Source organism: Rousettus aegyptiacus, unplaced genomic scaffold (assembly GCF_014176215.1).
Source record: "Rousettus aegyptiacus isolate mRouAeg1 unplaced genomic scaffold, mRouAeg1.p scaffold_m13_p_1, whole genome shotgun sequence".
Classification (NCBI taxonomy): Eukaryota; Metazoa; Chordata; class Mammalia; order Chiroptera; family Pteropodidae; genus Rousettus; species Rousettus aegyptiacus.
The window spans coordinates 143,822,192-143,848,226 of record NW_023416284.1 but is presented as its reverse complement, the minus strand read 5'-3'; the positions used below and the strand labels follow the sequence as shown (position 1 = coordinate 143,848,226).

General features: G+C 39.1%; 1 protein-coding gene across 4 annotated transcripts in view; it reads right to left on the bottom strand.

The window, feature by feature from the left end:
• LOC107518488 (sine oculis binding protein homolog) overlaps positions 1 to 26,035 on the bottom strand; it is a 153,604-nt gene that overhangs the window by 98,348 nt on the left and 29,221 nt on the right. For all 4 annotated transcript variants that reach the window (XM_036220580.1, XM_036220575.1, XM_036220569.1 and 1 more), the window contains one exon: positions 16,776 to 16,927. In XM_036220580.1, the coding sequence (XP_036076473.1) occupies positions 16,776 to 16,927 (152 nt within the window). The remainder of the gene's footprint in view (positions 1 to 16,775; positions 16,928 to 26,035) is intronic.

Sequence of the window (26,035 nt, the reverse complement as noted above, 5' to 3'; positions counted from 1 at the left end):
TAATGTCATGTCAAAAATCAATTTTTAAAGTCATGTAATAGGGTTTTAACTATTCCTACAAAGTCTGTAATATTTTTAAATGTTAAAACACAATGCGGGCATTACAGTAAGGGGTTATACATTGGTGTTTTAACGTGCGACATGTGTAGGTCTTATTCTTGACTCGGATCCTTTTATTCTGCCTTCCCGCCCTTAGCTTTTTTCCTATTCATCCCATTTCCTGAATTTACATTTCAGTCTCCAGCCTAGCGTGTGCTCACTCATGCATACAGCCTGGGCCCTAGGCTGAGGAAGTCACTCTATGGTCCCCAGTTCTTCACATCTGTTTCAGCACGCCACATACTGCATTATTTGTTTACTTGTCGATCTCTCTTATTCAACTATGAGAGCCTTAGAGGCAGAGACCTCTCCTTATTTATCTTTGTAGCCCCAGACACAGAACAATGCCCAGCATGCTGTGGATGCTGAATAAATGAGTAAATGAAGAGACTTGTGGCATGAGGACAATTTCCACACAAGAACAGGGAAACTCACACACCCTGAGCCTTCCTCTGAGCATAAACCACGTCTCAGATTTCTGTGCTCCATAGTGCCCAGCCCTGAGATAGGTCCCAGCCTCTGAGGACTTAATCGAGTTGCTGGTTCATTCACTGGTTGAACAGACACTGATCTGTACCCAAAAATGCATTCCTGTGCTTCTCCTGAGCCTTTCACTTCCCAAGCCTATTCCAGTATCTTGGTCCAAGTGTAGGGGTGGTAGGTCCAACTGTTTCTGGCCTTGCTAGCAGCAGTCCTGAGAAGGGGCTGAGTGACAGACAACATGATTTCAAAACCAAGATGAAAGCAACCAGCTTCCTTCTGGTCCCTACTAGGAGCAAGCTTAGTCTTACAGGTGTAGAAAGGAGGGGTGCCACGGGAACGGCTGCCCGGGAGTGAGAGCAGCCACGCCTTCTCCCATGCACAGCTCGTTTAGCACAACATGGCAGTGGCTACCACTTTCTGGGCCCCTAGGCGTCCCTTGAAAGTACAGGTGATGAGAGCAAACTATCACTCCATCTATCACTCCATCTATCAATCTAGCATTCCATCTCCCCACATACATATTGAGAAAGCAATTGAAGTCCACATCACCATTACCAACCTGGACCAAGCAGTTAGCCAAATATGTAGGCCCAGGGGATGTCACACATCTCCTTAGCCAAAACTGAGTTACATGGTCATGAGAAATTAAATTTAACTGATATTTATTAAGTGCTAAATGGCTGTATTAGAAACATAAAGGAAGTGAGCAAAAGGGCTTGGTGGAGGAGGGGTGTTCTGCTTGAGGGGGAATGAAAATGTTATGTAAACTCTACCTCTGTTTACTTTCGTGCACTTTAATTTTCTCTCACCACACTTAACACAAAACAATGCCCTAAATTAAACACTGTAAGGCATCTGTACTTTTATCCAGTTCTTCCTGAATTTATGTTTAATTCCAGTTGTCTTGATTTAAGCCTCAATAAATACAAATAATTTCTATAAGCTCCATCCTAGGTAAGAGGGCTTGGGAGTATGCCTCTTCATAATTGATTCTGAGGATTTTATCTGTTTTTAATTTACTCTTTAAGTCAAGTTTAATGCTCTGGAACTTGGGAGGCCAATATTATTTTCTACCTATTTAACAATTCAGGATAAAGAAAAATGAAAAAGATATCATTGATACAAGACTTTCTCTGGTATCATTGACACAAGGCTTTCTCTGGTGCCAACAGACCATAAGATTGTGGATTCTTTTTTTTTCTTTTAATCAGTATTGACTTGAAGTTCCATTAGATTTACAACAGTTGTGTCTGCCATCTTTACATGTTATTCACAAATTCCTCATACTTGATGTACTCTCAGTGGTACCACTTTAACCAGAAGTAAGAAGTTGTCAAACTAAATCATGGGCCTGGGGTGTGAGTCTACCTTTTCTCTCTTACATCCACCTGAAATAATCTAAATCACCCCTGCCTTGCAGCATGCTTCATCAGCCCTGCAATGCAATACAAAAGGCGAAATGTTTTCCCAACCTAGAAACTCATCAACTTGAACCCTGAAGCATGTCATCTGAATATCTTACTGCAAAAGCAGGAGCAGCTCACAACTGCTATACACGACCATTAACAACCTGCTTGCATTTCCAGGACTGCCTCGATGGATTAATATATGCACTATGTATTAAACCATCTGCCATGGAGTTTGAACCAGTCTTTCTCCACGTGGCCAACTGCAAAGGTTACCCATGAGTCTTAAGAGGCATGGTACACTTTCACTACATTTATCTTTACAAATTCTTTAGTTTTATTATTGGTTCTATTGGCCTCAACAGTACACTTTTTCAAGCTCTTGTATCCCATATTTGTATAACCTGGAATCTAATGAAAATCTATTTAATCCTCTATTATGTCAATTCTTTTAAAGTTCAGCATTAACCTTTTATAAAATCAGGTTAAAGAAGGATGGATTACACATTTCCAATGAAGATGGGATGAAGTTTGATGATTGGCCTATTGTCTGACATACTTTTATCTACTTTGAAAAATTGTCTTTAATACAGTCAAACATTTAAAAGGTGTTTATTTGTTTGTTTGTCTGTTTATTTGTTTCATTCCAGGCAAGGAATGCAATTTAGCCCCCTTCACACTGGACCAAGTTCACTCTCTGCAGAGGCTGAGAGGCAGCCCATATAGGGAACTATGGAGATTGAAAACGTTTTGTCCCCATGTACTAGCTAACAGCTCAGTGAATGGAATTGCATCTGATGTCAGGTTACCTCATTAAATTTATATATTTGTAAAGCAGTTTTTTTTTTTTTTTGAGGGAGGTGGCGGAGTAAAACGGAAGTAATCCTCTGTTTTTTTTTTTAAATGAAAACAACTTAGAGAAAGTAGCAAACTTCCCTTCTCTCCTGTCATCTACTTCTAAATAAGCAATCAGTATATTAAGTGACACTACTCTTAATACAAATCCCTGGGGTGGCATGCTGTTAATTCTTCTGTACTCTGAGGAATATCGTCCATTTGGTACTCAGGTTCTTAATCCCCAGGCAAAGCTTTATTCCTTGCCTCGGGTTATTTATTTTTCTCAAGGGTGTCTTCGGAGGGAGTCAGCCAAACTCTAAGTGAATAACTTGGAGTTCTGAAAATCCAAACAATTTACCTTACTTTTTGCAAGGTTATATTTGGTCACTTTTATTTAGGTTAATATTGAATGTTAACTCAAGACACAAGTACTGTTTTTCTTTCCTCATAGGAGGCTTCTCAGACGGCGACCCTGCAATCTTTGTACTGTTCTGTTATCCTCCAGAGTCTGACTTTCCTCAAAATTATAAAAATGGCAGCTCACCAATCTAAAATCTGGAGATTTTCTGTGTATGCATACACGTGTGCCCGACATGCGCATAGGAACACACTTGGAGGACTGCATCCATGAGCACTTGGGGGTACCCCTGGAAGAGGCTGGAGGCCCTCCCACCCCCAGCGATTTCCCAATTCTCACATATGCTTACAGATCTTAATAACACTAGCGGCAACATCAGACCTTATTTCCTTCGTATGCTTTGGACCTTCTCATTTACGGCACTGAAGCTCCTCAAATTTGCTCCAGTTGATTTTCCTTGGAGATTCAAATCACCATTTAAATTGTATTGAACCACTAAAAACACTGTTCTACCTCAAATATACAGGACTGGGGAGCCACACCCAACCCTGCACATGCCGCGTCCCTCTGTCACACTGCTCTCTGATCGCCTTGCAGCACACCTTCTGGTGTCCAAGACACGAAAGCACACTGTGAGTTTTCACTTTCTTTGGTTGCTTTTTGAAATGTCGTCGGTTTGCCCTTTCCATTTTCAATTGGTTTTTAACAGGTCTTCTGAGTTTCCTGAGACAGATTTTTCACTTTTCAAAAAAAAATGTCTTTTTAGTACTAATAAAACTTTCATATTTGTCTGCTTAATCACGCCAGCTTTACTGTCCCCTTTTTACTTTTTTGTTTTTGGCTCAGAGGTATATGAACCATCTGTGCCTCTAAAACAGTTTGCTTAAATAGCCTCCAGGCAGATTTTATGGTTTTTAAGTTTTTTACTTTAACCTTCAGCCTGCTGTTAGCCATTTTCATCACAGTTTTAAAATCAGCCTCTTTTGGAAACAACTGTCACTATATGTGGTTTTCAGAAGTTACTGGAACTGGAGAGGGGCTACTGACTCCAGATAAACTGTACTGCGGTCCTCGTTCAGCCACCTGAGGCAGGTGCGGGCGTGGTTAGATTCGATAGGGTCATCTCGTCCCTCTGGCATCGCAAACAGCAATGTGGACACCTCTCATTTAGAATGTCCATGTCCACGTCACCCAGCTGAGACTCGGGAAAGTAAAGTCTGAGTTACTTACCTGCCTATTTATTTATCATTACATTTCTGCAGAGCTGTCATCATGATCCTAGGCACTAAATGAGATACCAGGCTGAAACAAAGAATACAAAGAAAGGAGGAGAATTCCTTCCTTCCTACTACACCACTGTGCCATGAGAGTCGCCCTCTGTTACTGTGCCAGTAGACGTTACTGTTTTGTTTCCATTTTATCATAGTTGTCTAGTCTGGGGACCTGAGTGTCAATAAGCACTCCTCTACCCTGGAATTTATCATCACCTGAACTTCCTGTCTGCTCTTGCATTAATGTTAACATAGATCTATAGTTCCCTCCATAACAAAATCACATCCCTTCCCACGCCCAGCCCGAGGTGGTGGAGAGGGGACACCCCTTCTGTGGCTCTTTCATCAAAAGTAAGTTACCCCACTTATTTTCAGGTAACCAGCCTTATCTGTCACACTGTAATTATATTACTTTCTTCTCTCACCCAATCTTTTCTCTGTTGGCACTGTTGCTTTTAAACCACTTAGGCTCTTACAGTTATCACTATTTTTATTATTATTTACTTATTTATAACATACTTCTACCTTCAGGAGTTACGAGCTGTCAATATACTCCCTGAAATAAATTAGTAATAACTTGCTAACTATAGTCCATGAAGCTGAGCTTAACGTCAGGGAAGGCAGAAGCCAGCAGGCAAGCAACAAATTCCCAAGGGTAGGTCGAATGAATAAATGAATGAATGAATACACTGAAAAATGGATACATGGGATTATTGTTCCGGGGAATATTTGTTTTCTTGTTTGTAGGTAATGTCCCGTTCCTTCACAGAGAACCTAAAATTAGCAAAGAAGTGGCAAATCAGGGCCAGGATTAGATACGATGCTGCCGTGTCCTCAGCCCAATAGCCCTTCCTTCTCCTCCCGCTCTGCTTAACATCTCTTCATCTTTCAGAATTTAGTGTAACCCCTACTTCCTCAGGGAAGCATCTAGATCTCCTGACTAGTCCAATCTCCCTGTCAGCGGCTCTCCAGCACTGTGCCCACACCACCATTGCACTTGTCACTGTGGCAAGTTCATATTTGTGTTATTATTTAAATAAATGTCCACCTCCCACTGGACTATAAGCTTCATGAGGGCAAGAAGCAGGTTTTCCTTGTCCACTGTAACTTCAGTATGACCAGTGCAGGGCCAGGTACATAGCAGCTGTTCAACAAATATTTGTCTGACTGATTAATTAATTAATAACAGTGAAAGTTATTAAGGTCTCTGCTCCTTTAACCACCTGAACTTGATGCACTCATCCTCAGACTAAATCGCAGTTTGCTTCAACACTCCCCTTTTGGTTCTGTTTAGCAGAGTTTTTAGCAACAAAGTAGCTTAAATATATAGGCAGGTGGCTAACTCTTGATAAGTAACTGCAGCCTCATCCTATCACCCATCCCATCCCAGGCCTCTGCCTCCCCACATCCAATATGGTCCTCGGCCAACATCTTCCCGGCCTCTTACATTGATGTAACTATACTGGGCTATCTGCTGTTCTAACTGCACCATTGTTCCTCTTCATAAATGAGCATGTCTAACAGCTAACTACAATCCCTTTGTCTTGTTCTGAGCAATCTCATGTTCTATAGAGTCCAAAAAGAATAGAAAAAGTGCTGGCTTTGCCTGTTAGAATTGCTGTTATCAATAGGACAAGCAATAACAAATGTTGGGGAGGATGTGGAGAAAAAGGAACCCTCTTACACTGCTGGTGGGACTGCAAATTGGTACAGCCACTATGGAAAACAATATAGTGGGTTCCTCAAAAAACTAAGAATTGATCTACAATATGATCCATCAATCCCTCTACTGGGTATTTACCACAAAGACTTGAAAACTCATATCCAAAAAGATATTTGCACACTGATGTTAATAGTAGTATTATTCACAGTGGCCAGGTCATGGAAGCAACCAAAGTGTCCTACGATAGATGATTGTATAAAAAAGCTGTGGTATATATACATAATGGAATATTATTCGGCTATAAGAAGAGATGGAATACTGCCATTCGCAACAACACAGATGGACCTCGAGATAATCATGCTAAGCAAAATAAGCCGACAAAATGTTGAAAACCACATGAGACCATTTATATGGGGGATATAAACCAAAAAGCAACAAAAGAACGGGACAAACAGAGACTCATGGACATGGACAACAGACTAATGGTTACCAGAGCAGCGGGGGAGGAGGGAGGTAGGCAAGGTAAAGGGGGTCAAATACATACTGACAGAAAGAAATCTAACTATGAAAGGTGAACACACAATACAATATATATACTGTTAAATTGTACACCTGAAACTTACTGGATTTTGTTAACTAATGTCACCATTAAAAATAAATAAATTAATAAATAAATGCTAAAAGCCAATATTCTAATAATCAGAGTTTCAAAGCAATTGGTCCTGGATAGAAGCGGTTTGTTTAAGAACCCTATGATGAATGTTAAATGCTTTTCAATCTTTCAACCCACACTTGGATTCCGATTCCTTCTTCCACATGCCAAGAGTAGATGCGTGTAGTATGTTCATTGCATAAAGAATTCAACCTCAGGAGATAACCTCAGGAGATCACCTTTTCTCCTCTCTAGTAGATATTTGTGGGCGCTAATCATCAGTTATCACTCTGACCCCTTCCCTCTTTTAACAGTTTCCAGATTCTCATTCTCTTCTCCACGCAGCCTCCCATGGGCTTTAAAGGAAAATGAGCCCAACTCTGATGTCAGAGGAAACCCTGATTGATTTAAGCAAATCTGAACATATCCACTGCTCTGGTCATAATCCCCAGTTCAGAGATGACCATGGGATCTAAACATAGGCAATCAGTGCGAATTTCGAAATTCTTGCTTAGAATGCTAGGTACTCTGTCTTCTATTGGATGTAAACAAGTGCTGCTAGTAGTCATCCCGTGATATCTGGGCCCTTGCTTCGGAATATAACCAACACTCTATAAAGAAGTATATAGAGACGGGAGGAAATGAGACCACGATAAGGCCAGTGAACTGCAGGACTAACTTATCTGAAGCATGCTCTAACTTAGGACTATTCAATTCCATCAGATAAAATATACGATTTATTGTTTAAACCAGTTTGAGTTGGGTCTTCTGTTACTTGCAAAAATCGAGTCTACTCTTAAAATAAAATAAACTTCAGAATAATTCTTTTATCCAAAGATAGTTCCCTTAAAGTTACCATCTCTTTTTCATCACACTATTTCTAGGGGTAGAGCTTGAGAAGACCTGTAGAAGCTATCCGTCTCCCAACCCAAGACTTGGGTTCTGTGTTGAGTTTGCCTTCTGAGGCCTTAGCCACACCACTAGATTGGGGGCAAGCTCCATATACTCTACAGAAAGAAAGTAGCTATGTCAGAACATTTAAGCAACAATGTCCATCCTTGGTTCATTTCCTCCACACTTCAAAAATAAAAAATAAAAAAACCTAAATTGGTTCAACACACTTTTGCTACTGGGAAATGTTTCATAACTACTAGTGAATAATTCAGCGAATAAGATATTTTTAGTTTTCTATTGCCAGAGACACTCAACTTTGATGGGAATGCTGTTGCCTTTCTTACTCTCCAAATCCCCTTTGCATCTAGGATCTTAAATGTACTACTTCCTTAACACAGATCCAATCAACAATGAAAATCATATCATACTCCCTGCTCAATATCTCCCAATAGTTGCCATCACACTTAGAAAAGAATCCAAACTATTACCTCTCAGGCCTGCGTGATTTGGCCTCTGACACCTTTATCATTCGACTGCAGTCTAACCTTCTTGCTGTTGTTAAAAAATGGCAAGCCTGTTCCTGACTGAGGCCCTCTGCTTTTCACTAGGTCCCCCTCCTCTCCGAAACCCTCTGCTACAAGCTCTTCACATGACAAGCTCCATCACTTCATTTTGTTTCTACCCACACATCACCTCCTCAAAGATAACCTCTGTGACGACCAGACAGAAACAGCACCCTATCACTACCCGTCCTCTCACCCTGCTTTTTCTTCATAGCATTTATCACCACCTGGAGTTCTGTTACATATATGCATATTTTTACCTTGTATATCATCTATCTGTCTTTCTTAGAGAATAAAGTATAAGTCCCTTTAAGGCAAGGACTTTTCTCTTGTTTAATAATGTATCCATCAAACCTAAAATACTGCCTAGCCCATTCGAGGGGCTCGATATATCTTTTTATTTTATTTTTTAAAGAAAGAAAGAAAGAACAAATGAATGAATAACAAGGTTTTTTTTATATATATGTAATCTTGGCTAAAAACAAACAAAAAAGCATCACAGAGGAATTTATCTCCTGTTGGGCAAATCCCACTTACCTTTAACTATTTGCCCAGCTTTATCTCACCTACCTCTGGATCTCTGTATCCCTAAATCCTTTGACACTAACAACCTAAATTGCTCCAACCTATAAAACATACAATGCTATGGATGATCACAGGAAGTGTCAGGGCCTTCAAAGATTCTTATAACAAAGAGTTGGATGTACAGACATAGAACTGCTCATCATATTTTAAATAACATAAAATCATTCTATTGAAACAGATTATAAAATAATATATAATTTATTGGATCCATATAGAAATCATTACTTTATCATGGAATGTTTGGCAAAAGACCTGTGAAACAGATAAGCAGTCATTAGACCTCAAAACTCTTATTACCCACTGAACACCACAAATACACTTATTGAGGTAGGGTCTAGCTCTCTTACTGCCAATTAGTTAATCAAAAAAGTGAAACACTAAGAAAGTTTGTGTGAAAAAATTGGATATAAAATCTTTATGTCATAAATATTCCACTATGTCTGTGGAGAAAAATAACATTTCAAAGGAAAGCCTGTAGATTTTCCACAATCAAAAGTGGTTAAATATTTTTAAATACGTTTCAACATATTTATGAAGAAATTCTCCTACATGCCTCCAAAGCTCTCTCATAAATCAGTATAATGTTTCCAAAGCACATTTGGAAGTAAAAAATTCATACCTACCAACTATATTTTCCTCTATTAGAAGATGAATTAAGCAGCAAATGCATTAATGTCTGAATTTATAATAGGAGTGGTTAACTCTTAGCCATAGCAAACTAATGAGGAATATTTTACTATGGAAGGATTAATCATAGCCCTTCAACACTACGTAATTTGACATTTGGAGGACTTAATCATGAATAGATCTTATTCTTTTATTTACTTTTCATCATGGAGATGTCTTACAAAGACAGCACGTGTTAGAATAAATATAACTCTTAAGCTCAGTAGCTCAATCTTATTGCTTTAAAGAAATGGTTTTTAAATAATATTCCATAGCTTTTTAAAATAGCCCTCACAGAAGCAACACTACTGTGATTATGTCATCTCGGGGCCAATGCAGCTCAAACACTGAGAAAACATCAGGATAGATGTAGAGGGCCTCGAAACCGGACTAATCCTCTGTTAGCAGAGAAGTGACAACACAAATTCTGGGAGGTTGTGATTACTGCACATTGTCTTCCCTCCCCAGCCATTGATTATCTCTATCTTTGTTAAGGACTACAGGAATTTCATTTAACTATAGTGCTCAGTAAATTGTAGCAGAGTTCAAGCATCTTTTACAGATTCATTAAACCATTGATCTGCCTTCTCGTGCTGGTAGTAGTGCCCAGCTTTGGCCCACAGCCTGGGTTTGCAGAGAATGCAACAAACTGACGTTTGTAACCTCTAAAGACAGTCTGTCAGTAGAAATTAGATTCCACCGTGTGCACGGCCACCCTAAGAGTGGATTGTGACACAGGGAATTTCCTATTCTCAGTGTGAAATGCTGGAGCAGAAATTAAGTAGCCATCCACAGCAAGATTTTCTTTATTCCATTCTAATAATACGAACAAAGAGCAAAGAGCTCACAGAACAAAGAATCAATCACACATGGCTTTCCCAGTTCACACTCCTGCTTTTGTGGACAAAAGCTATCCAGAGGTATTGAGATAGGGGAGAAATATAAATAACTACGGGCATCCCTACAGTCTGCATCTCCTGCATATGGCCCTCCTGCTTGTAATAGGGTTTGTGACCAGACCTTGCAAAAGTATATGAAAGAGATTCTGGACTCAAACTAATACTTTAAAATATCTCAAGGCAACCACCTGGTCTGTCTTATGCATGCACTTATTTAGACAGTTAACATTTTCAACAAAGCATATGAATCAATAGAGCGTAACTATGATCCTAGGAAGATGCACAATCATTCTCTTTTGGTTTCTCTGGTCAGACCACTAAGAAACTTCTCCCACCTCTGATCTTTATAATAACGTCTCATGACACTTCCTTTTAAAGTCAGGCACAAAGAGTAACACTGTGCTTGATGTGGCTTATGATAGGAGAAACACATCAAAATGACCCACGAGCTATTCTTTAAATGCTCATTCTTCAGATAAACCTGAACACTGTTAGCAGCAAGGTGAGAAAGTTGGCAATGCAAGTGACTGGATCAATAAGGAGAACGAATGTCCCAAATAACTAGATCCTTTCCTGATCATTTGTTTTACTGAACTGCCCATTGCCCAAGCAGGCAGCCAGACTATGAACTCAAAGCACGCACATTCATCACCATGCAGCCACAGTCACCAGAATACAATGTAGCTGATGCAATCTGACACTGTGGTTAATGTTAAAAGGGAGTGTGCCTTTGAGATGGATTGGATAATTACCAGCAGTTCAGATTAGAAAAACCTGATTTAAGTGTATAGCATTAGCTAGCACCAGAAGGAGAGCCAGAGATTGACTGTGTCTGAAAATTAACATTCAAGTATATATGTCAATAGCCCTGTGTATTGATCTTTAGGGGACTGGATTCAGATCTATAAAAAATGCCCCCTTTCCTTCTGCTCAGTGGAAAAAAAAATGTTGAACATAGATTAGGGCTTGAAGCTATTTGGAGTTTAATCATCTCTTCATATTTAATCTAAAATGTCTAATATTATTCAGAAGTTGACATCCATTCTGGAAAATTAATTAGAATTATTTCTCTGTTCTCCCCATAACCTCCCAAAATGTAGCCCATTAAAAACTAGATGTGGTTGCTATTCTTTTCTTTCAATACAAACTCACTTGCCCCAGTCTGTTTGTGTTCCAGGTATCCCTAAGATCAGTATTTTTCAAATGGTATTCAAGTGTTCCAGTAAACATGAAGATCACATACCTCTTCCCCAAGCGCCTGATGACTTCGTAGGGCATGGCGTCCCACCCAGCCTGCAGAACCTCTGCCTGGAACTCTTTCTGGCTTTTTCCAAAGCACAGCATCACTTTAACCTGACCCACATCTTACTTCACCAGAATTCTTACTTAACCAGAATTCTCCTGCTCTAACCTCACCCTAAATGTGTTTTTTTTAACGGCTACCTAACACCCTCCCCACCTCGTCTGCTCCTGCTTTTCTCAGAGGTTCTCATTTGCAGCAGCTCATCAATATTCCGTTCTATATTTCAAAACACCAGAGAACAAGAAAAGGTGTGCTCTCCTTTCCCCAGAGCTTCCCTGTTTGTTGTGACCAAAAGGGAACTTGGCCACTGGCCTACAGGCTAAAGCTTTGGGAGGCAGAGGCCACGCTAAATGCAAGTAGTGGGGTGGGCCTGCAGCACATTTCCAAGGGACAGTGCAGAACCAAAGCAATCACCCAGCAGGTAGGCAGACCCAACAGGCTCAATGGCACCCCATAAAAACAAGGTAAATCCACGGAAAGAACTCTGGTGCTCCCTCAGCACATTTACTTGTTGATCAAAATATTTGCAAGCAACTGGCAGAAGCAAGTCCGTGGCCTGAGTTTCAGGCAGTCAGGGAACAATAATTACAAGTAATTTCTTAATGTCTTTCCCCAAACCTTCGTGAATGATTGCCATTTTGCAAATTAAATCTTGCAGGTGTTTAAAGAAAAAAAAGTAGACAGGTTAATCACTAGATTACCAGGGCAATTGTTACACATTTCTTCTGCACTACTAGGTTCTATAATTAAGTCTGAAACTGAGAATCTTTCCCAGGATGTATTCAAGTTTAATAAAAAGACCAAAAGTCTCAATAAAATGTAACTCCAAATAATACGATGATACGTGCTTATCAGTAATAGGTTCTTCCACAAGGGATCTCTTCTAAGAAGAGATCGCTGTGTATCTAGGGATATAGTTTGAACGTAAAAGAAATACTTATCAAACAATAGTCCCTTCACTAAATGTTTGTTGTTATTATTATCATGATTTTTAGGAGGTCTTAATAAATCATCTAGAAATGTTGTTTGTCTATATAAGCTTCTTATTTTTAATCCATCCCGATCCTTATCGCGTATCTGCACAGGTTCCTTCCCACCACGGTCTGTCAGGGAACAGGAACATTATGATATTAAAGAAGTATTTCTATCTATTCTTGTCTCGAATTTTTGAAAACTAGAACAAGGAAGCAAAACTTTGGTGTTCTTGGGAATTTGTGTCTATTTCTAAAGTATTGGTGCTACTAATCCATGAAGAACACCATAAATTTGAGATCTGAACAAGGAAAGAAAACAATCATTTTTTACATTGCCAGTGCTGGCCATTTGTCTTGAGTTTTGATTTCCTGCTTGATTTGCAGACATTAGTTTAGACAACAAAATATTTTCCACGCAGAAGTATAAAGATCAAACACAGGATATCTGGAAATGACTACTATTTGTGGTCTTGTTAGTTACTCTCACTTTTAAAAGGATAATAGTTACAAGGCATTACTCTCTTAAGAAAAAATATTTTTAAGGGTCTGTTATTGTGCAAAGTAAAACTGCTATTAGTTGGACTAAACACTTTGACATCTCTTGCAAAACCACTAAGGAGTCTCCGCAACTTTCCAGTTCCTAGGTCAATCACTAGGCTAGAAATATTCTCAAGCCCTTCTCTACTTGTGGCCTCAGAAAAGGGCTGGGAAAAGAGTGAGCTATTAGTTCCCTGACAAGTCTCTAGTGCATCTAGTAATGAGACTGACATCCCATTGTTCGGCCAATGTCCATGGATGACACAAGTATTTTTTTTACTGGCTGTTTTAAAAACTTTTGAGCCTGCTGGGGATAAGGATTCCACAAAATATAATTTGAATTAACTCTATACACATCTTAGGGAGAGCATCCTGAAATGCGTAAGGTAGAAGTTAAAGGTTCATTAAATAAATACGGCTGTGATTCACAGTCCTCTCCAAACAGAGCATTTTTGAAGAAAGCCTACATACTTGCAGCAATCCAAACAATTCTTCCAATAAAATTTTAAATTTAGTTTAAAAATATAACCCACATGCCATGAAGGGTTAATTTGGCTTCAATCCATCCCACCTTACTTCACAGTGCCAGGCGTTAGTTAGTAAAAAAGGGACGTGGCGTTCTTAATCTGCTCCATCAAACAAACCCAAAGAGAAAGAAGGTTCGAGAAGCGAATGAAATTTAAAAAGCCGGTTTCTGGTGGGCCACCGTTTTGAGAGTGGGGCTATTTTTGTCCTTGTTTTTAGCAGAAAATCGGTTCCTGCTTCTATCCCCAAGCATTTGTGAAGAGGAGAGCAGGGGAAGCACAGGCACAGCTGTCCAATTTATATTCACAAATGCAGGTGTTGCTCAGACACAAAACAGAGGTCAGCTGAATACTGCTCCTAATTAGCTACCTTTTTTACTAGGATTTTTCTTTGTGAAGTTATGTATGCAATTTGGGTTCAACGTAGAGCCCATTTTTAGATCTCAGCATGCTATCCACCAAGCAGGCTGTCATTATAAAGCATAATTTACAGCATAGTTAATCTTACATGTTTTTTTTTTAAATCTACATTATACCTAAGGCAAAATTCTGTTCTGCACACACATTACTTACTCTATTTTCCATCCACTTCTCAGTATTTAGAAGTGTAGAATTAAGCCAGAAAATTTTTTATGTAGGAATGAGAAGAATTTTGGCCTTTCCCTAGGATTAAAAAAGTCCACAGTTTTAATAATGGGGACTAAAGACTTTATTAAATGATACAAGAATAGACTAGCTATTTGCTATTGTCTTCAGCGGGGAACGCCCTGGGGCTGATTTCAGCGGTTCTTAGAAATGGCAGGATGGAGAACGCTACCTAATACAATCCATTAGGAAACCCAAGCCCTAAATGAAATGACCACAAAATCCTATCAGTTAACAGAAATGCAGCAGCTGTACATGTTTACTGTAACACAATAGGATATTGTTACAGAGATAACACTCTTAAAATTATAAAAAAAAAAAAAAGAAGAAGAAGAAGAAGAATCCAGCCAGCAATGTGACCAGTTTATTTCTCTGTTTGAAAAATGAGAACGTATAGTGTGGCAGAGATTTGAAATACATAAATAAGCATGAAGAGTACAGTGAAGACAGCCCACTAACGTGCTTCTGGCATCGGCCATCAAACAAGCCACTGTGACTCCCAGGTTTGCAGGATGTGAAAGGTAGAGGTCCTCCTCCCCCTGCTGATTTCACCTACTCTAAGTATCCCAAATGCTAATTCTTATCTTGGCTCCCAGTTACCCATTTTTCAAAACTATATGCAGTTGAAGTTTAAATTTGTTTGACCTTTAACTTTATAATGATGTAGTATTACCTATTATTTATAATGATGTAAATATATATGGTACCATTATATGTGGTATTTTATATAGATAGATAGATAGATATAGAGATAGGTTATAGATTATAGGGGGCTGTTTCTCCAATTGAATTGGGTGTCTTTCTTCAAAGGCTTAATAAAGTAAAACCACATTTCAAAGTATCACCAGGATTGCGACAAATTCTTCTTGCTTGATTTTTTTCACTATAGGCAGTCCATCAAAATTCAGGCGCATAGCCCTTCAGAATCATAAAAAGACAAAAACCCTGTTCTCTAACCATCTTCTAGGATGGAATGCAAAGTATTTTGTTGTGGTAAGCAGGGCTTTGAAGACAAAAGCGCTGGGTCCACTCCTGTGATTGTTATCCCAGAGTTCAGCACTCAAAAGGGGGAGCCCCCGGGTCTCAGATCACTTTTAATCCTCTTATATTAAAACAAAATGTGTCTCCCGTGCATTGCTCTCGCCACCCTCCTCTAGAGCCTCACTGGTCCCTCCCAAGGGAACGTGAACTGCACTGGTGACTGTCCCAAAAAAATTCCAAAACAGTTTCCTGACTTGCCTCCCTGTTCCAGTGAAGATTATGAGTCTAATTCTTAGAGACTGCTTCTAAAATTCCACCCCACTGAATCCTGCAGCCTAATTCTTTCAGCATTATGTTTTTTGGCAGAGTGATGTGACCCAAATTTGCAGGAGATAATTTGCTGCAACAGTGCTTCTTCGATGCAATGAGCCTGAGATTAGCATCTCAGGATTGCAAATATCAGACTTAAAAATAATAATAATAATAATTGTTTGCTTCAAGAAAGGACAGATTTTGATCTTGAATTATAGAAATGGAAATGCTCAGCAAAGTGTAGACGGTTTTCTAAATTAAGGAAGCTTTACAGATCAATGGAAAATAATCAAGAACTAGCAATTTACTTCAGTAATTGGTGGCAAAACGCTATAGAGGTTCTTTAAAAATTAAGAAATTAGCTGTGTGTGTATGTGTGTTTGTGACTGTAAAAACATCATGCATTCCATTTCCCATAAGTGGTGGCCAATACTATTTTAAAAGGATATATTCAAATCTGAGATGTCTTAAAATAAAAAAAAAAAATAAAATAAAAAAACAAAAAAAACTACAACTATGGCTGTTCCTGTGTTCACCCACCATGCTTCTCACAAATGCTTGGCTATGTGAGCAATGCTGGTTCACGTATTCATTCTTTCACCTTTTCTCGAGATCAGTCAACTTTAATAGAAAGTGTCAAGAGAGACTTGACAGGTTTCTTGATTAGAATTTGTGGATCAGATTTTGGAAAGAGCCAGAGCAATATTCCCATTGGGAACAAGTATTAAACTGAGTGAACTAAGCTTTCTGGCCATGTGTCTGTGGCTAGTTTCTCGGCCTTTATAAAAAATCTCTACCACTTATCTTTCAAGACTCTAGTCTATGCACTCTACTGCTAGAAAGTCACTGTCACTTAGGATACCAGCTGCAATCACCATGTCCTCATCAAATTCATTCACCCTCTCAAAATTCAAACACCAAGACAAGAAAAACTGAAGAACAGGTTACACATTAGAAGGGGATTCCTTATTCCAAAAGATTAAGTATGACAGAGAGAGAGAAAAGACAAAACAGAAAGGATATAAATGACAGATGCGCAGTGCTGTCAGCTAGAGGCTAAGAGGCACGTGCGCATGTGCTCTGATGAGGCCTGTGTGGGCCGCCTCTCTCTATGTGCTCTTACCTTATTTCTCTTGAAGTAGGCTCGTCGGCAGGCTGCAAAGCACTTCTCGCTGCAGAAGCTTTTCACCTCACTTCCCATACTCAGGGAATAGCGCTTGATTCCCACTTTCTGGCACCAGGCACACATTATTTGTACATTTGACACATCATCTTCTATAATAAAAGTATAAGAAAAATGTTCATATCAGAAGCAAACATCCCTTCAAACTTAGACACACCCTGAACCTGAATGAGATATTTGAGGTGTGATTTAATTTCCACACCTCACCGCTTTCCGACCTAGTAGCTCTTGGTGGGAAGACTCCGTGCTTTTTCTTTTCCTTTGGGGGGTTGGGGGGAATAGCTCTTACATTTCCAAAAGATGTCATTTACTTAAAAACCAGAGCATGACTGCAGAGCCATAAAAATTCCTAGGGGTTCTTAGCCTGGCAAACATGCTTTTTCTGCCTAGTTGTAAAAGGACCTACTTCTTCAAAGGAACTGCTCAAAGCCTACAAGATCCGCATTGAGTGGGATGCTTATACCCACCTATGTGATGCCCTAATGTGAACCTGGACAGTCAGGAGCCAGGATCCATCTTGGCATGTTCCCTATTACTGTTACATGATCTGGGGGTGTTGTTTACTCTTGCGATATAATGATTCTCACGTGATATGGTTAGTGAAAAAGGAAAGATGTAATGGCCAGATTCTGCTGATAGAAAGGCACTAGCCTGGCTCACTTAGTTGTCTCCTATGATGCAGCCTTCCCACAAGGGTGTCCCCGGGCAGGTGCAGGCCTGATTTAAACTCTCCTCCATGTGATGAGGTTCATGTTCCCTAGAGAGAGTAGTAATGGAGTGTCAGCAATGAGACCTGAGGTCACAGAGCTTCCCAGATCATTCTTGGTTAGATTGGTGGTCCTCGTAGCTCCTGTAGGACCTGTCAGCCATGTCATGGGGATGCTCAGAATGATGTCAGGTAGTATGCAAATATTTTCAATATTTAAAATACCATATTTCTTTTCCTTTGTAAGAGAAGAAAACAAATTTAAGTAGTAAAACAAGCCCATGATATCATGAATACTGGTGCTTAAAACAAAGGCTTTTAAAGCAAATCAGTTAATCAAATGTAATAGTAAATCATAGTGCAAGTGGTAAGATATTATGACGAAAATGTGATGGTGATATTCAAATGACTGAAGTCTGGGGAACATTGGCAGGAGACTAAAAGGAAACTTTAAGTAGAATTTTAAAAAATATTTCCTAGCTGTCTTGGTCCTGCCAATTGACAATGTGTGTGTATGACTGATCGCCACTTGGCCACATCTCTTTGTCCTTATGGATTTTTTGTTGTTGTTGTTGTTGTTGTTGGTACTAACCCAGACTCATGCTCCAGACATGAATGGTAATCACAAAATCCCCAACAAGCTCTGGTATAGTGTTGTCTGATTTCTGAATAAAATCCCCCAAAGACTAATTGCTAAGCAAGGCCTGGTCCATGAGCTGCTGACATATTCATGGTTCATAGAGTCTGTCATGCAATCATTCCATTCCCGGGAAAAGATTTGGTTTGAGGTAGTGCGGTCATCAGCCTGCAAAATTAGAAGCAAACTAATTTGTAGTGCAGCGATACGGTTTCTTTTCCCCCTGAGTATCATCACTCAGAACTATGTGCAGCATTTTTTATTTACTTTAATAGAATAAAAATTCCAAATGCCTGTTTTTATTTCACAGTGACATATTATGATTTATTGTTAATTATAATAAGTGAGAAAGCATAAAAATGACCTTTAATGTTAATCAAACATTTTTGATAACATAACTTTCTTTAAATGGAGTCAACACTAGTAGTTTCTGTTTTTCCCAATAGATTATCTGCTTTAAAATCTTAAATTCCTGAAAAAGAAGATGATACAGTAGAACTCTCACAAATGATCCACTGGCAATAAGCTTGACTCTGGTGAAATCTGTAAGGAAAAAAAATTTTTATAGGGGAAGTTATTTGGCCTGAGTTCAAGGAAGAAACCCTACTTCCCAAGGAAGAATTTTAGGACTCGTATTAGGCTTCCCTCGTTGTTTCTTCCTTTACATGGTCTGGTTTGGGAAACAAAACATAAGATTTTTAGTCCTAGCTCTCTAATTATAATGGATTAAAACTGAAATGACAAAGACTGCGAGAAGCAAAGGCACTTGGCCTGTGCTCTGGCCTGGCCTAGAGGGTTGGCACTTGGGGCAAAAAGGCAGCTTGCAGGGTTTTTTCTTGCCTCATTATCATCACTAGACAGACCTGCTTCTCATTTTTTTTTTTTTTTAAGGGAAGGCAAGGATACTTTCTTATAACAGACCTAATGAATTTAAAAAAAGGAGAATTTTAAAGCAGATTATTTTTATAAATCATTTGTACTATAAAGATGAAACAAAAGAATATGCACTTTTGTTTTTTTAATCTGGTAACTGGAAAACTCTTAGAATGGTGGTTAGTATCCATCTTACTAAATAATTCAATATTTCCACAGTTTTTCATAAAATTCTGTTGCATTAAGGCAAATACTGAAAAACTTCCATCAGATTTCTCTTTTTCTATCATCAAACTGTTATCTATAGCTAATACTCCAAAGAAGAGTCTGGTAAGTAGATTATTCTAAAAGTTGAAGAAGACATTTTTAGATATCTCAGGTATTCTAGCCTTATAAAAGTCACTTTTATTAATATTATATTTTTAAAACTAAGAAAGAACTGTGATTTTTCTAAATTTTTCTGTCAGCAAAAAATCATAGCTCAAAATTCTGGCACCAGACACGAGATGGTGCCCCATCTTAAATAGTATGACTGCACCCCTAGAAAAGTGAGATTTTCCTAAGTGCATTTCAACAACCACACCTTTTTTTTTTTCTTTTTACCTGAAACCCGAGAATTACATGGGTGCTCTACACTGGAAAACAGAAGGCCCCAGCACTTTAGCCTGCTTTAAATTTTTTTATTTGAAAAAATATTTCTTCTGACTAAGAAAACTCTGATTTCCTATCTTATAGTCAGGTTAAATATTTGTGCCATTAGAGATTTAAGATTACTTCAGAAAAGATTCGCACAGCGAATTTTTCTTTACAGCCATTAGCCCATGTATTTTTCATAATGAACAATGCAACAAATGCAAAATATTTACAGCATTAAATCACATCTCCAAAGTGAACAGTTTGTATAACATGATAACATTTTCATATGATAATATCCTATAAATATGCATCAGTCAAAATATGCATGTTTCAATTAATCATGAATTTTGTACCACCTCTTTAGGACTTAATTAAGCAAAATGTTTAGGGCATTTTCTTTCTAATCTAATGTTCAAAGAACTATGGAACATTATTCTGCTTTACATCCCAGAAGGGGTAGTACAGATTAATTACTCTAAGATGAAATCAAATTGTATTTATCATAGTTCAGAGAAGTATGAGATCAAGCATTTCTGGAATGCCTTGCTAAAGTTGTTTGAGAAACTGCCCTATCTGGTGACTTTTGAAAATAAGGACAGCCACTGGTCAGTGTCATTCTAGAGGCATTAGAATTGGCTGTGAACATGCATGATACCTTACCTGAGCCCAAAGAAGATCAGGGGGACCTTCATGGCCCCCAAGTGATTAGACTACAGATGTAACATTCCTTTGCAACTTTCATGGCAGTCAAAGACTGAAGAAAAAATCTGAAAGTATTTGCTAATGATATTTTTTTCTTCCAATAGTTCCTAAAATGCACACATCCAGATAATTATTTCAAGACTTGAATTACACTTGAAATAATTTGCAAGGCAGTCTGAAATGACTGTGTGCTCTCCACACCATGAAATGAAAGATGGCACAGGTGTACTCAGTCAATCTATTTGCTGGAGCAGCTATATTTAAGAACAGAAAGAAGACATGGTCTGGAAAGCAAGCAAGGAACTGGGGTTAAAGTTTGCTTTCTTTTCAGTCCTTCTTGGGATAATTCAATTCCAAAAACTCTAAGGTAGTCCAATTTAAAAGTCTCAACAGAGTCCTACAGAAGCTTCTGTACAGTTTCCTGTGTTCTAGAAGTGAATATTTAAGGACACCCAGAGAAAATTTGAACCATTGAGCCAAAAGGAAAATAAGCATTGCTAGCCATTGTTTAGTATTTAGTAGATGCCATGCCCAGTGCAAAATTCTTTAAATCCATCATTTAATCTTAATCACAAGCACCACCTGCCAGCAGGTACTAACATTATCTCCATTGTACAGATAGGGAAAGTGAGGTTTAGAGGTTAAGTAATCTGCTCCAAATCATGCAGCCAGTACATACCATAGCCTGCAGGAAACCAGGCTGTCTGACCCCAGAGCCCAAGCTCTTGACCACTATGCCTTGGAGGCCACAGCCTTTTTAAGCATGTGAGATTACACACCGTCCACATGGATCTCCCTCTACTGAAAGGATTAAAAGCTGTCACAGATTCTACTACATATATGGAACACTGATAATCATGACATACTAATAATCAAAGAAAATGAAATCAAAAAGGTCAAAATGTCTTTGAGAAGACAGTTGAAGTGTTACTCAATATTTGTCGATTGATTAAAAAAAACCAAGTTAAAGGTTTGCAGTGAAAGTCTTTACCTCTTATGACTATAGAACTTGAATTTGCTGCAAAGTTCCTGTCTGAACTTTCACCAGCAACTTCCACTTAAACATTAAATGATGAGAAAGAACCAATAATACCTAGATCTCAGAAAGCATTCATTATACCCACATGCAAGCAATATTGTATCCAGCTTTCTCTTTTATAAGGAGGGGGGTCACAGCAGAATATAGATAAGATTGATGTTCCATGTGGGTCAAGTGGGGAATCACATCTGTAATTTCAAAGATGCCAATAAGAATTTCCTAGCTTCAAAGATTATCCCTCAACTACTCACTATTTAAATTCTATCATTAAAGAGTAATTTCTTTGACTAAATATTTCTTATATCCCATTTAAACACAAATTCCCTGAAAGCAAGAAGGCTCAATACATATTTGCCAATAATGATTTACGCTTTAAAATGAGTGATTCCTTCTGAAGAACAAGTTTTTACAGAGAGTGGGGAGAAGGGCTGAGGACAGGGTTCCAGTGAAAAAGATGGAAGGCAGAGATGGGAGAGGCTAGGGCACCAGATGTCTCTAGTCACTACTTTGCTAACATCTAGCGCTAGACGTATAGGCAGGGCAAGCCGAGGGCAGCCAAGCTAAGATAGGGCAGACAGAAAAAAATACTGTCTGATCACACTTGGGTACAATGTCAAATATTTTCAGAGTGCCTTTTAGACGTGAATGTAAAGTACAGCAGAAGTTGAAGGAGGTGCGTGAAATGGCACAGAACTAGGGATCACTAGTAAAGAAAGGTAACACGTATACTGCTTTGCAAATCTAGGTATGGTCGAGTACAGAGAGACAGAGACATAAGACGCTGGTGAAAGTATTAACGCTGCCCCTTCTGGTTGTATGAGGTGGGCAAGTCACTCAAGGGTAGTAATGCCCACCCTAAGTGTAGCTGTGGTGAGGATCAAACGAGAGAAAGTAGGAGTATTCTACGTATGAGTGAGCCTTCCTCAGAATTACTGGCAGTCAGAGCTGTAAGAAAGGGTAGGTGTCAGCCGTCTGTATGCTGTGTAGAGAGGTACCAGCCTCTTCGATCACATTCCCTCCCATGAATGACATCTATAGAACCACTATCTTTGAATACAAAGAACAACCCAGTAATTGGTTAAATTTCACTAACTCAGACTATTTAAGAATAAAGCCATTAGATTTAATAAAAGCTTCACTTACAGTTATTCTTTCTAAAAATAACGAGTTAATAGTAGACAAGGTGTTGCCAAATATATCACTGTACTGACAGATATTCTGTAATTTATAGATGGGAATTCTTTGTGATTATTACATCGACTATCCACACATGGGTAGATCTTTCTATTCCTGAAAAGTGTGCTCTTTTAAAAAGTATCATAGTAACAAGTGAAATTGTTTGCCACCTTGGTAACTTAACTATCAAAAATTGCCAAATAATAGAGTCTGAGTTAATAAAATCTTATTGCACTTATTTCTCATTTAAAAAGTAGGTGCAATTAAATGATAGAGGTTCATACAACTATGATTCCTTGTAGTGCCTACAATTATTCCTATGTTTCTTTTGGAAATAGAATTATTTGAAGTGATTTCAAAAATTTAAATAGTTTGCACCCCTCTAAATAGAGTAGTACTTGACCCCAAAATAAAATCTAAATCTCCACACATAAACTAACATTTGATTTAAGTAAAAGAAATGAGAAAATATTACACAGTATGACAGAAAAATGAAAAAATTTAAAACTAATTTTCAATTTTCTAATGGAAATTTTCTAGCCAATTTTAATTATTTACATATATGAATATATACATACACGTATATGTATACATATACACATATATGAATAAATTAGACATTTACATGCAGATCCTTGCACTGGTAACTGGTCAAGAATGCTGAGTTGAAAAGGACACGACTCTGTTCCCAAGAGGACAGAAAAGTGTGCGACTCATTATATGACAGGCGGAATGTGGTAAGAGGTGTAGAAACCTTTTAGAGCCCACAGAGCACAGCATTTGAGTTGGGTCTGACTGGTCTGGAGAGAAAGAAGGTTTAAGAGAAGAGGAAAAAGGACAGAAGAACCGCAGGAGACAGGGAGGGGCTCCATGAAGGGAGGAATCCTGAACTCGCCCTTTCTCCAAGACTGTGTGAACAGCAAAGTAGGAGATTAGACTGGGCAGATGGGGCCTGATCAAAGAGTCTCCTGAATGTCACTCTGCTATGGGCCAGGGGGCACACCTTTATTCCACAGGTAATAAGAAGCTCCCAAATATTTTTCAGCAGGACTTGACAGGAACAGAGGTGTGCTGAGAAATGGTATTTCAGTAGGATGGATCAGAATTTGGAAAGACTGGAATCTTGCTCCACATCTAGAAACCTCAGCAAGCAACATGAGAGTGGCTCCATGGCTCACTCACCTTTGTGTGTTCAGTGCCTAGCACACAGACGTGCTTAAACTATGTTGAATGAATGAATAAATGAATGGATGGATGGATGGATGGATGGATGGATGGATGGATGGATGGATAAATGGATGGATGAAGAGGAAAGGAGATAAAGTTTCAAACCTATAGAGTAAGTAGAAATGAAAAGAAGGAAAATAAGAGATCTCATAAAGTCACAAAGTATTCTCTCTTGAACACCATACTAACTTGGATTCTTTAACAAGACACTACTAAGCTCATGTGCCTGCATATCTTTATCATTAATTTGAATATCTACCTAAAATGTCACTGATTTTCCAGTGAAGAGATGTCTCTTGAAAGCATCTCTGACAACCTTGCCTCTATTTCTCAGTATTCACTGTAGAGAGTCTGTCTTTCCTGTGTACTCGTCCTCAGGAACTGGAATAAGAGGGTAGACCTTAGGAGCAAGGAAAACCCAAAGCCTTCTGTGCACCACGTCCCAAAGCACATGCCACAGAACACCACCCTCATGGGATCCTTAAAAGGGGTGTTATTTTTTAAAAGACTTCCATTGTCAAACATGTATAGAAAACACTGGTAAAGAAAGTAAACAAGAGGCTCTTTACTATAATATTTTTTGGTTTGTACACTGTGTACAATTAGGGATCTTTGAGAGGGAGATAGAGTGTGATGTATTTCACAAATTTGACCATGGATATGTCTTTCCACACAGAAGCCACATGACTGGACTTCTGAGGAAGCATTTCTGGGACATGCTGCTCTACTGCCCTACATCAGCACAGAAGCATCGGCACTTCCATGTGGGTCATTAATTATCTATAAGATTTCTTCTCTTTTGCCAAGAATTAGATCTTTCATTGCTAGGAGCCTCCTTTGTCTGCACTGGGCCATGTGGTCAGTGCTGGGTGTGCTGACCAGTGCTTACCAGTCTTCGATAAACATCACCACATGCTAAGATGAGCATGGTCCACAAAGTCCTGTGGTGTCAGCTACCTGCATCAAACACAGAGAAGGCAACTCTTTTCCTGTCTTACAGAGAAAGTGGCAGAAGTTCAGAAGGCGATGGGAGAGTAACACTGCTCTTAACAAACTAAACAATCCCTGTTTCCACAGACAAGGAACTCAAGCAAAATCTTGTCCCTCTGACTAATTCAAGGTGCCCTGGGACAATGACGCTACAATCACGCTCTCCATTGGCCCTCCGTCTCCTACATGGCTGAAGATCACTCACTTAGGCTCAACATCTAGCTGACAAATGCATGTGATTAGGGACAGAGCGGCAGGGAGCGGGGGGCAAGATCAAAGATGGTGCACCAGCAAATCCATCACTGCTGGAAAAGGCAATTCCAAGCCCCTGCCCTACACGGAAGGGCACCACCTCCAAAGAAATAACAATGGCAGTACTATAGGACTAAACCTGCTTTATATAGAACGTCAGAGCGAAGAAAGTATTCCCATCACCTACTATTTTATTTGAGGGACTCATTTCCCCTTCTGGAATCTGGCCATCCCATTAATTACACTAATGGGCTCCACAGTGGTTAACAAAATTTCCCAGGGGAAATCTTAATTGTAATCAAAGGATTCATTTATTTACTCAACTATGTGCCACACACTGTACTAGGAGCTGGACATACACTACAAACGAGGCAGATATGATCCTAGTCTTCAAGGAGCTTACTATGGCTGGCCCCAGTGTAAAATGCCAATGTGCAGTAGAAAAAGACTGTATGTAGACAAACCAGGCCTGCTCCCAGGACTGTGTCACCACCAGGGGGTCACAGGAGCCAGGTGTTCGTGGTGACCACAGAGTCGGGTATAAGCAGCCCCACTGGAGGGGAGTATAAGCAGCCCCATCATGAATGACCAGCAGGCCAGGTCAAACATCTCAGCATTCTAGCTAGTTTTGCCAAGTAGCACACCATGCTGGGGCTGCCATCCCCAAGGAGGCAGGCTAGAAACTCAGGTGAGAGGGACACCTGGGAAAATTAAAGCATTCACATGAAGCACTTGCTTTTCTCCTCCTCAGAACCTCTTCTCTCCAGGCCCTGAACTACAAATTCAAAAATTAAAGAGTTAGAAGAACTTCACTTTACTAAATTTGTTAAAAGAACCAAGGTGAACTTGCTGGAACACTGTCAACAAGAAAATTTACTTCCCTCTTCATCTTTCCCATCTTGAAATATTTATTTAGATTTAAATAAGGATAATTAATAGTTGAAGGACTCTCTGAAAGGGCC